Here is a 12,508-nt window from a genome sequence, read left to right on the forward strand (position 1 = left end):
CTGAGGTCCAGAGGCTGCATGTGGCCTTGGACAGCTAGTAGTGTGGCCCTATAAGATAATAAAAAATATAAAAAAGCAAGTTCGTTATTTATTTATTATTGACTATATTATATATTTTATATGCTGCCCGAAACAATTCCTCTTCACTAAATGTAGCCAGGCAAGCCAAATATTAGGACAATCATGATCTCGATGCTGCTTCATTGATATGTACACTGTCTTCTCAGAGGAGAGCAGGAGAAATAAAACTGGATAGATGCCCAGACTTTATGAGCATCACATTAGCACATATTCTGCACAGTACTTAACTCCAAATATACAGTATCACCATCTGCTGTCTGTGTTTATGTGCATTAATGGGCTTTAATATGATTTCCATTATTGGGATTTGATTAGACCTACCAGGTATTTCATCCAAAAACTAGTCTGTGCCAATCTCATCCTCTATTATATTATGAAATGCTTGTTAATTTATTTGATTTGTATACCGCCCTACTCCTTGTATAGGAGTCACAGAGAATACAGTCAGAAGAATGGTATCACAAGAAAATCACTTAGTTCTTGAACATCTCTGTGCAGAGATGTTTAGCTTTAATAAATAGCTTTAATAAATCCAACAATGGTATACAATATTCCCTAACAGTTCTTTAAAAGAAAGCTAGTTCCTTGGTGTACTAATGGCACCTAGATCTCATATCACAACTGGCTAACAATAAGGAGAGTTTTGTGGGAGTTTTTATGAAGTTTGCTAATGTGTTTATTTTACCCAAAGATTATTGTATGTTTGAGTTCCTGAAGTGACAATTATGCCACTTATCTGATACACCTTGCCAATTTTGCAAGAAATACATAATAGGTTTCAGTTAAAAGAAAGAAATAATTTTGAAAGACAATCTTTACATCTTCCACAATCTTAAAGTTAGAAGACTAGATTTAGGGACAGAAAGAAGAGATAAACTTTTTAATGGCAATTTGCAGGAATCTATATTCATTATAGTACTGTGTGTAATTAAAAAAGGATGCTAAACAAATTTACAAAACAAAATGTTTAATATTTCATATTTTCTGTGAAGAGTACAGCAATAAAGGAAATAAAATATAAAAAAGCAAAAATTAAGCTAAATTTACTTGGGCAACTCAAAAAAATATGGCTTTTTAGAAGAAATTTCAAAGTAAATTGCTGAGTATATAGTACATAATTTTGAATCTTTTCTATTATTATGGCTTCCTTCTTGTCATGTATTAATTTATTTCATATTTCATGTTATTGTTTTACATGATTCTGACCATTTTCATTAAAAATATAAAGCTATTGTCAAACTTTCCTTCCCAGTTTTAACAATCTTTTCCTAGGATATACTTTTCTTGCCTGGATTTACTATTTATTAATTGTGCTTGGTGTCATTATTAAATTGTCTTGGGGATGTGCAGTGGCAGTGAAATAAATTTTAGAAAATAGATTTTCCCATAAACATTAATATATAATATCCTGGGATCATTGAGATCTTTAAAGTGACCTTTTTAAGTGATCAATTATTGATTACATGAAATAAATGCCATTACAAGAAAAAAAACTTTAATAACTAAACTGGATCAAATGCAGCTTCATTGGATCACTTATACCTAGCACTGTCTGTACAATTTACTCTACCTGTATTAGCAAGCAAGAATTGCTGACCCAATGTTTAAACAGTCCAGGTCCAATAGGGTGGATGGTTTTCTTAACTGGTCTCAATCTTAACAGATCTCAGTCTGATTTATTATGGTGTATTCCTAAACTACAGCTATGTGGCTACCTGTGGCTAATTTATCACTTTAAAAGGCAAAAGAAACAAAACCTCTACACTCAAAAACCAAAAGATACAAGAAGAGAAGTTTCTAATTTTGCCAAGTTCTAGTTATATGGCACAGCTAGGGGTAGCAGATATTGTAATCTCACAGAAGCTGCTCTATCTTGACAAAAGTCAAGTTGGTACATTTTTATTCTGCCTCATGGAAAGACCAGGCTTGCCAAATCATGTGTCTGTCTCTTTATTAGTCTTCTTCAGGAGTTTTCTCAGGTTAGATGACATGAAGTAAGGCTTCTCAGTAGAGCCATCATTACGCTCCAGGTCTTCCACTGCAAAGAAACACAAATCCCCCCCCAAGCAAAGGAATGTGAAAACATCTTTTCGGGACTAGCACAAGGGACTAGTACTACATAGGAGTAATCCTGGTTTATGGAAACTAAGGGAAACCTGACCAGTCGAGATTAGATCTCACCATGAGCAGATAAGTACATATGACAGATATTCATAATTAGACTGAAAATGATTCTGATTTGAGAATTTTCCTCTTCTGGTATTCAACAAAAAGGATGTTAGAGTTTTCCACCCAAAAAGATCTGCTTAGGGATTTTTTAAAACCTTGTCTTAAAGTAAGGGGATAAATCTTGCCATTCTCAAAGATTCCAGGCACATACATGAAATTTGTCATCTTTTTTTCTCCCATGGGATACAAAGAAATTGGATAATAGAAACTGTTATTAGCAAAGCAAAAGTGGAGTTATTTTCCTATTCACTATTCACATTTGAAAATTATTATTCTTTTCTGAAATTAAACTTCCCTAAATAAAAATTTCCTACTCATAAGTAGGAAAACACCAAGTGTTACAGGTGAAATATGCAAATAGCAGGTAAGAATCTGGCTTTTTTATCTTTCATTATTTAGAGCAGTTTTTCTAAAACAGCCTTTAGAACAATTGTGTTCATCTTTTATGCCTTTTGTTGATTGCATCCCTATATAATGCACGGAAACGACAGAAAAAGCCTCTCAAAGAACTTCCTACCTGGAGAGGTTTGCTACTAGAGTTTTAGGCAGCAACAAAGCACTTGTACTGAAGCAAGAGATTTCTAAAGAGCTGAAACTAATCTGAAATAGTGCTCATCCTGGTTATCTTCATCCCACTATTTACTTCTGTTTGTATACACCTACAATTGCAGTTATATACTAATTCAAAATCTGTTCAACCAATAGAAGATATACAAGTAAGCAAACCTTTGTCAAAGCATTTTCATTTATTTCCAAGCAGCTGCTTTCTTAAGCCTCAAAATATTGCTATTCTGGACTATTTTTCATATGGATAGTTGCACAGGGAATACCCCTGTATTTGGATATTTGGAAAGGTCCAATATTTGAACACATTTTTATTGTAATGGAAATTGTTAATATACTGCTATTGATATTAATTTTACTTCATATTAAATTGTTCTGGTGTTATTCTTTGTGCACTTGATAGGATATCTGTGCCAAAAGCAACCATACACAACAGCATAATCATACTGAGGCATTTTTTTCAACTTTAAACACATTCACCCTCCAATTTCAAGTCCTTTTTGGTATTGGAAAATCTCCTGGACAGAAACAGATTACAGTATATACCATCAATAGTGACTTGTTTGATGAAAGTCAAGAGTACCCATCATTTCTCAGAATATCTGAGAAATATCTCAGAAAATTTGCCCATGAAGGTAGAGCATCTGCACACAGAAGGCTTGCAGTGGGACACCTGCATACATCTTTCACATTTGGTGCATTGTCCCTATTCTTGACTCTCAGCACTTTTGGAAGATTTTAGGCTTCCCTTCAGGAGGATTTCACTCAAGGCAGAGGACATGTAATAAGGCCGCTCAGGAGTTCCATCGTTCCTTTCCAGATCTTCGCCTTTTGGAATCCCAAACAAGACAGAGAAAGCATCCATAAAAGAATGAACAAGAGAAGCAAAGCAAAGCAAAAAATAAACAAGGCAAAGAGATACAAAGCAAAAGAGGAGAGAAAAAAGGAAATGTTGAAGTTAATTGCAATTAAGATTCCTCCACCAAGAAAAGAACAAGATAGCTTAGACAGTCACCTAGTTCTATGCTATATTATAGCACAATCTTGCAAGTATAACAGAAGGGAATTGCTGTAAATTAATGGATGTGGAAAGGATGAAAAGTTACTGGTTGCAAAATCACAAAAGAAATTAGCTTTTCATCATGCTACAATAAAACTAAAACTACACTACAATAAGAAAAAGGCTGCTTTAAAATTGAATATACATTCTAGCCAATGAAGATGCATCCACTTCACATTAATTTGCTATTTCGGGTAGCTAGTGGCTTTGAGACCAATACCATCCAGCAATTTCTTGTGATCTTCTAAAAGCTTATAATCAATTAATTGGCAAGCAAAGCAGCAAGCAAATACTATGTTTCTGATCCTGTTCCTGGATTGATAACAAATTAATTCAAGATGGAATATTTTCACAAATTTTGAGTTAATTTAAAAGACAGTTTTTTTCTCTTTAGGGTTTGCTCAAAAAGAAAACATTTGTAGAACAACAAAAATATGTGCAGTGTTTAATTTTTAAAAACTGCAAAAATATATCATCATCATCTTTTAACGTCCCCATAATCCCTTGTGGGCTGAGTCTGAGCAACTGAATGAAGCTAGCAGAGTGTTTAATGGCCCTTCCTGTCGCCAATGTGGAGTTTTGTTCTCATTGTGCCCAGAGAGAGAAATGCCTTCCTCTACCTAGGATCAAACTCACAGCCTCCTGATAGTGAGGCAAGAGCTTCACTTCTAGGCCATTGCACCACTCCCAACATTGCAAAAATATGTGCAGTGTTTAATTTTTAAAACTTACAGATACAAAACCACTGTGTTATTTTATAACTTGGTTTGCTTGTACAACAAACTAAACTAAAAAGTATGATTTATGCAGACAATATTTGTTGTATTGAATTAAGTGTTTTTAAATTTTGCTATAAGGAGTTGCTGAAATATAATGAATAGTACTTGTATTTACTTTATAGTAATTTCTAGCCCTTGAAAAAGTTCTACAGAAAAAGATTAAGTCCATTACTTCTAGGCAGTGGTGGGCTCCAAATTTTTTAACAACCGGTTCTCTGCCCTAATGACAAGCTGGGGAGGGCGTGGCTGGGGGGGGTTTCCATGTGACTGAGTGGGTGTGACCAACTCTACGTTACTTGTGTGGGTGGTACCTGTATAGGACAGGCAGGGGTGGGGTCTCCGGGGGTGGGGGAGGAAAGAAAGATCCAACCTGTTTGTGTGTGTATGTGTGTGTGTGTGTGTGTGTGAAAGAGAGAGAGACTGCGTCAAGCTAGACTGGGAAAGCTGGCTGCGAGAGGAAGAGAAGATAGGTAAACTGGACCCAGATGTTTCCTGGATCCCCTCATCCCAGAAGCAGCAATGTCACACTTTCCCCTCTCTCCTAGCCCCCTTCTTCACACAGGATCGCCCAGCAGCAGAGAGGGAGAAGCGGGCAGCGCTGGCTGCTAGTATTGAAGGGAAAGTGCCACACAGAAATGGGAGCACAGAAACACCACTCCCTTCTCCCTCTCCATTTCTGTTGGTGGGCGATCCCGTGCGAAGAAGGGAGCTAGCAGAGAGGGAAAGAGTGCTAGGTTGCTGCTTCTGGGATGAGGTGACCTAGGACACATCTGGGTCCAGCTCACCCGGCTTCTCTTCCGCTCGCAGCCAGCTTTTTCAGGCCATTTTCAGGCCTTTCTGGGCCATTTTCAGGCTGTTTTATCAGGCAATTTTGGCCCAAAAAATGGCCTGAAAATGGCCCAAAAACAGCAGAAAACAGCCTGAAAAATGGCCAGTGGTCCGATTTGCCAGGTCTCCCTTACTGAAGAGGCAGTTAGCCTTTTGTCTGATTAACTAAATTTCCAATAACCAACAATTCTCCATTTTTCACCTCTTCATATTCATCTGTTTAGCATAAATTTAATGTTGAAAATAATAGCAGACTGTCAATACTGTAATTAAGCAAATCAAATGTTCTGTTAGATCAGAGAGTGAGAACACCCTAATTTTCATGGGGGAAAAGGGAGGAAAAGAAAAAAGAGTCAAGGCTCAGGATACAGGTTTGGCTACAGGAAACTGATAATCATTCTCATTTTCCAAATCTGAATCACTATCACTAACAGCAATTTCCAGTTCTTTATTTATGATCATTTTGAATCTTAAAATTTATCTATACTGAGGCAAACATCTCTACCATTTTACATATCGTGTTTCCCCGAAAATAAGACCCGGTCTTATTTTCTTTTGACCTTCGAAATAAGCACTGGGGCTTATTTTCGGGGCTCTCTTAATTTTTTTTGCCCTACCCTTCAGGGCAGCTAAGTGTCCTAGAGAAGCCAAAAATAGCGCTTTGGCTCCGGCCTCTCCTGCCACAAAAGGCATTGCTGGCGTTCTCTGAGCATGCTTGAGGCCAGCGAGCAGGCGTGGTTGGAGCCACAGCTGCAGCTTCTTCCTGCTTTAGCTTTGCCCTCAGTCATGAGTGGGGTGGTTCATGGCAAAATGGTGACTGAATTCACTTGTGAAGTATTCCTAAAGCCTCAGTAAGAGGGGATGGTCACTTATTATTTTTTATTATTCATATTTTTATGCCGCCCACTCTCCGAGGACTCTGGGCGGCTTACACCAAAGACAGTATACTAAATAGCATATTGTCCCCAACAATCTGGGTCCTCATTTTACCCACCTCGGAAGGATGGAAGGCTGAGTCAACCTTGAGCCGGTGAGATTTGATCTGCTGATCTGCTGAACTAGCAGTCAGCTGAAGTAGCTGCAGTACTGCACCCTAACCACTGCGCCACCTCGGCTCTTTACTTGGATAGTAGGCTGAGAAAGTGGGGTTAATATGCGAGGTGTTGGTATGGGTTGAGCTTGGCATTTCACCTACCTGCCTTTTGTGAACTTTTGGCTGCATGCAAGGAAAGCAGAGACACTGGCTTGTTTCTCTTCCCCAAACGCTGCCAGAAATGGGTCTTTGCGAGGCTTGTTGTGCCGGGGAAGCCTCTCGTGGCAGGATGCTACAAGGCTTGTATTGTTGCATGCATGCGGCGGCACCATTGGAATGAGCCTTGTGGCATCCTGCTGCAAGCAGCTGCACCAGTGTGATGAACCTGACAGTGGTGGTGCTGTTTGCATATGCAATGCCATGAGCCTTGCATCATCCTGCTGCAAGGGGCTTTGCCAGCGCGAAGAGCCTCACGCCAGCACCCGCTCCTGACTGAAGCCAAAGCTAAAGCAGATAGAAGTGGACACTCACGTCCTGGTGTGAGTGGCTGTGAGCAGCTGCAGAAGATGTTGGGCAGCGGCGTGACAGGTGTTGGGGTGTGGAAGGCCTGGCTGTGGCATTCCTAAGGTAAGTGGGTGTGGGGCACTTTGGGCAGCCCCTCCCCACTCCCCCAGCTTGATTTTTAAGCCTGCGCCTCACCCCATCCCATACAACCAGACGATAGGCAGGGCTTAGCTAGGGCTTACTTTTGGGGGAGGACTTATTTTAGGTGCAGGTGTGAAAATCAGGCTAGGGCTTGTTTTCGGGGTAGGTCATATTTTGGGGGAAACAAGGCACTAGTTTACTTTATTTCTTTAATGTATTTCCAAACAGATTTTTTTTCCACATCTTAAATCATTTTATGTTATTTGAAATGAAAATATTACAAACATTTATAATCCTTCTTTCTATTAAAAAGAAACCATGGAGGAAAAAAGTTACATTTTTCTAGGCTTGAAAAAGCTAAATTTGACCCACTCATATTAAAAACTTAGTATTATTTTTATACTTTTAGTCAATCTGTAAATTACTCCTTATTCCAGAACTGCCAGATATAAAATATGGAGATGAAAACTAAGCTACAGATACCCAAAAGTTTTCCTTAGCAAAAGGTCAAGAGAAAACTTATGTTCGGGAACTTCCCCTAAGATGGTAGGGGGAAGGGCTGTCTTAATGGACCTGATGGGCCTCACAGGCATAGGGGTCCCATACCAACACCAATTTTGTTGGAATATGCCAATAAAATAAATATATGTTTAATTTTATCGACCATTTACATTTTTATTCCTGTGAATAGTTGTTGTTGGGGATCCAGTACACTGCTTTGCCCAGGTCCCATAATGCTGTTAAGATGGCCCTGTGGTAGGGCAATCTTTTTCTCTGCCCACGATCAGCTGATTTTTCTGTCAAAGCTGCTTCTTTGGTGGGGCTGCTCCCTGGATTTGAATAGGTGTACCTAGGAATGACCCAAGAAGAATTTTGGATGATCGTGGACCCATCTGTGAAGACTTAAAGACTAAAGTTCCTGTAGGAGCAGCCAGAAAATCAAGCCTCTAGCTCTTCCTCTCAGCTGATTGATTTTTTTAAGCACGTCTGGATTTTAACTGCACTCTTTGAAGTTTCTATTTTACTTTGTTTTTTTACTTTAAAAAGTTAACTGAACGGTCGAATATTGATTTAGTCTAACTGCTTGCTGGATTTTATATGATTGTTTTTGTATCTTTCCTTTGTTCTACTCTGCTGCTCTGAATAACTTTTGCTTTCTCCGTAAAGAAATTGTGGGAACTTCAACAGAATTGATGAGTGATAAATTAGCTTTTAAAAGAAGATTGATAGAGATTGGGAAATGGGCATACTATATTCAACTGGAAAATAATTTCAGCTGGACTTTTTCGGAAAGATAGATTGATTTTGGAGAATGGATTTACTATATTCAATAAGACAACAATTGATAACATGTTATTCACAAGCAAACCAAGATATTTAACTCAGGACAGTTCAGAGTTAACTACCGTGGTAATTTCGGATAGATAAGTTGTGGTTGACTTTCTACAAGTTAAATACAATATTAGATTGTTTACAGAGGGTTTTGAAACTTTGATTTTGCTGTTGCTCCACATGTTGACCATTTTATTATTAATATAGTAGATAGATGACAGGTAAAATAAGTTGCAAATAGAGTTAGACATTTAAAAATTTTCGGCCTGTTTCACAAGGGAGTGGGAAACTAACATTGTTGCAATATAATTATCAGTATTCAACTAGGGGGGATAATATACATATGTGTGTATTTGTGTGTGTATATATGTATATATGTATGTGTATATGTTTTGTGTTTTTATGTACATTTTAATGTTCTGTTTATTTTTTTATTGAAAAAAATGGAGTCTATATTTTAATTTTGTGAATAAAAATAAAAAAGTTGAGCAAAAAACGAGAAAGCTTATGTTCTGTTTTTGCCAGAATTAAAATTTCTGCTTTAAGCAGTTATTTTTGGTTAGAAACAATAAAAGATGGGATTCTTAAATGCAAGTCTTAATTATTTTTCTCAATGTAGCCTTTAATTATGTAACCAACTATATTGTGGCTGGATTCACATATTATATAAACTCAGTTAGTGAAAGAAAATTGTTGGGTTCACATAATATACTATGCTTAGGCAAAAAAAAGAGTAGTATTATGACTTAAAGTAGATTGCTTTCCCACCATATGAAGGTGACAACTAAAACCACCCCTCCCAAATTTAGCCTAATATGTTGTGCAAATGCAGCTAATGTATCACTCTTGCTCTCCTTATTTCTTTTGCCTCCATGAGAAGAGCGGCCCTGCTGTTATATCAAGACATTATTCTGATCAGAGTTCTAATAGCAGCAAGACAGTTGTCTTTTGGAAGCCAAAATACAGAACCCAGCAACAACATTCTTCTTCTGTTTTAGGTACTCAGCAGGGGTGGGTTCTAAATTTTTTTACTACCTGTTCTGTGGGCGTGGCTTATTTTGTGGGCATGGTTTGATGGTCATGTGACAATTCTTTAGGATTTAGCAGAGGTACTGGTCTACCAGGCTTTTAACTGCTTGCAGAGCTGTACCGGTCTACCCATTTGTTTTTGGAGGCACCAGTCTACTCTCATTTGTTTTTGGAGGCACCGATCTACCACCACACTGCCTTTTAACATTGATCAGCTGTAGGGCGGCCCTTTGAAGCCCCACAGCAAAAGTTTAAACAGTTTTTTCCCTTCTACCGATTACCTGGGACTCGGGAGGCAGCAAATAGATTGGGGGTGGGGCCAAATAAAAGGTAAGAATAATGTGGGGGGCGGGAGGGCCCAGCTCCCAAACAAAGAGAACCGGTTCGGTGACGTCATATCGTCACCGCTACCGGCTCGGCCAAACCGGGCCAAACCGGGAGGAACCCACCACTGGTACTCAGTAATAGTTACGTAACAACTATATAGCTATATTCAGCTATAAGAGCAAACAACTAATGAGAGACATCTTTTTAAGGAAAGCTGTCAGTTACTATCAGCACTGTCACTTTCATGTTAATTTTGTACTATGTAAAGATTCCACCTTATGTTGATCCTACTCCTCCAAGCCCATGATTCAGCTGTTCAGTCTTAGTCATATCTTTTTCTAAATGAAGACTGATCTCGTAACATTCTGCATGATTCTTCACTGCAGAAAATGTTTTACATCTTCTCTCAAGCTGTCATATTCTTATTTATGCTTTTTATTATCTGTGTTATTCTATGGCTCTTTTCCCTCACAGAACGAAACATGTATTCTTAGTTTGTTAAAGCAGAAAAGTTTGAAAAGATCCAGCCACAACTAACTTTTTATACTGTAATTCACTTTTCAAATGCTTTTAGATTAATGCTATTAATTAAGTGGTTGCAATTGTGTCTTAATAAGTAACCAAAATGGGAATACTACAAAATTTTCTAAAATACAAATGTACAAGTGGGGAGGGCAGGTAGGACTCTACAGATATGAGGCAAGATAACCTACTCAGGAGGAGAAATTCAAAAAATCAAACCTAGAAGAAGGCAAAATACTTTGGTATTACGGCCAAGAAAACTGTATGTAAATGGCCAAAATATTATAATAAATCTGGATGCTGAATGTTAATTCCAAGGTTGGAAGGCCCTTCCCTAGTTACTGAAGTTACTGGAGAAAACACTGAATTTTTGTGAATGGATCTGAAAGTGACAACACAACAAAATTAAGGAATAAACAAGTCACTAATGATGCTGGCACTGAAAGTAGAGTTCCTTGTTTCACGCATAGAATTGGAATATGGAACAGGACAAACATAAACTAAAGAAAATTTGAAACCATCACAAAGCAGAATAAATATTGAATGGTATATTTTAGAACCTAGACTGAACCTAAAGTCTAGACCTTAGGATGAGCCAATTTAAATAACTCATGGCTAAGTATGTGCTCAGCTATAACTCAGCAAAAGATAAACTCATACCTTCAGAATTAATGAATATCAAGTGAATATGTATAACTGTATGCACCTACTACAGATGAAATGGAGGAAAATAATGAGGAATTCCATGACAAAATTGCAAAAAGTCAAACATCAAACAAAAATGTAAACCTACAAAAGTGAACCAATATAAAATGAATAATTGAGATAATAAAAGAATATAAGAGTTATTTTGCTCCCTTTATTTTTTTAAAAAGGGCTTAATTGTGTAGAACAGTCCTTTTTGGTTACACAGACCAGTGGTGGCACGTGGCAGCAGGGAATGGTTTTGTGTGCTCATCCTAATCCCACACATGCACAAATAAAGATTTGTGCACTTGCCACTTGTGCAACCCGGTTCCCAATGGGCCACAGCCTGGTAGTCGTCTGCTGCCCAGGTGCTGGGGACCTCTGGTGTAGATTATGTATATGTTAAATCTAATGAGTGTTCAGGAACATTTATTACTGTTCTAAGGCAGCTGAGGGACTTTTGCAATGAAGGAGTCCAAATTTGGTTTTTGTTTTAAGACCAAATTCAGAAATAGGGAGGTGAAAATAAAGAAAGGCTTGAGAAAGATGCATATTGTACTCAGTTATACAGCAAATATATTAGCAGAATAGCAAGACTAAAAGAGATGACAGTTGGAATACTGTCATATTGAAATTCAGGTAGTCCTTTGATTACCACTTGTTCAGTGACCATTCAAAGTTGGCACTGAACAAGGGGACTTACAACCAGTCCATGAAGTTGCAGCCACTGCAGCATCCCTGCAATCATATGATTGTGATTCAGGCACTTGTCAACCATGACAGTTGCAGCATCCCAGAGTTACATATTAACCATTTGTGACCTTTCCTACCATTTTCTCACAAGCAAAGTGGAGAAAACTAAACTGGAGAAAAAGTGAGGAAATGAATCCTCAGGAAGAAGGCAATAACAAACTTAAGACAAAATCGTGAAAGAATCTTCTAAGACAAGAAAGAAGCACAGCAACTTCTTGTACAGTACATTTCAGTGCAAATGTAAAAAATGGACACTAAGAAAAAGTTTGAATTATGGATTTGGTGAATGATTTTAAGAAGAATCAAATAAGATGAGGTGATAAAGAACAAGCAGAAGTTTACCTTACTTTGGACATATGATATAAAAAGGTGATAGATTGGGAAAATTACTGTGCTTGATGGGTGTAGGAGACAACAAATGTAGGATGCATGGGCAATGTCAAAGAGATTATAGGATCATTTTTGGAAGTATTACTAGAGGCACTTCATGGTTATGAATATTGTTCAGGAAGTCACTAGAAACCAAGCCCAAGATGATACTACCTAATTAATTGAAAAAGCTGAGATTCCTCCAGCTAGCTTATCCAGTTAATAAAAACTATCATCACCATTAATCTGAATGTCCTATTACATTTCTCA

General features: G+C 37.8%; 1 protein-coding gene across 18 annotated transcripts in view; it reads right to left on the minus strand.

Annotated features, from left to right (window-relative positions):
- Positions 1–1,031: 1,031 nt before the first annotated feature.
- Positions 1,032–12,508, minus strand: part of SLC44A2 (solute carrier family 44 member 2 (CTL2 blood group)) — a 119,758-nt gene continuing 108,281 nt past the window's right edge. For 8 of the 18 annotated variants that reach the window (XR_015732792.1, XR_015732791.1, XR_015732788.1 and 5 more), the window contains one exon: positions 1,032–2,119. Coding sequence is in view for 11 of the 18 variants with exons in the window: in XM_087888490.1 (XP_087744616.1) it covers positions 2,016–2,119 (104 nt within the window). In the remaining 7 variants the exon portion in view is untranslated. Of the gene's footprint in view, positions 3,703–12,508 lie in introns of all 18 variants that reach the window. The other 10 variants (XR_015732790.1, XR_015732787.1, XM_087888494.1 and 7 more) reach the window with 3 other exon arrangements.

The sequence above is a fragment of the Pantherophis guttatus genome, chromosome 2 (genome assembly GCF_059756535.1).
Source record: "Pantherophis guttatus breed Tessera chromosome 2, ASM5975653v1, whole genome shotgun sequence".
NCBI classification, from domain to species: domain Eukaryota; kingdom Metazoa; phylum Chordata; class Lepidosauria; order Squamata; family Colubridae; genus Pantherophis; species Pantherophis guttatus.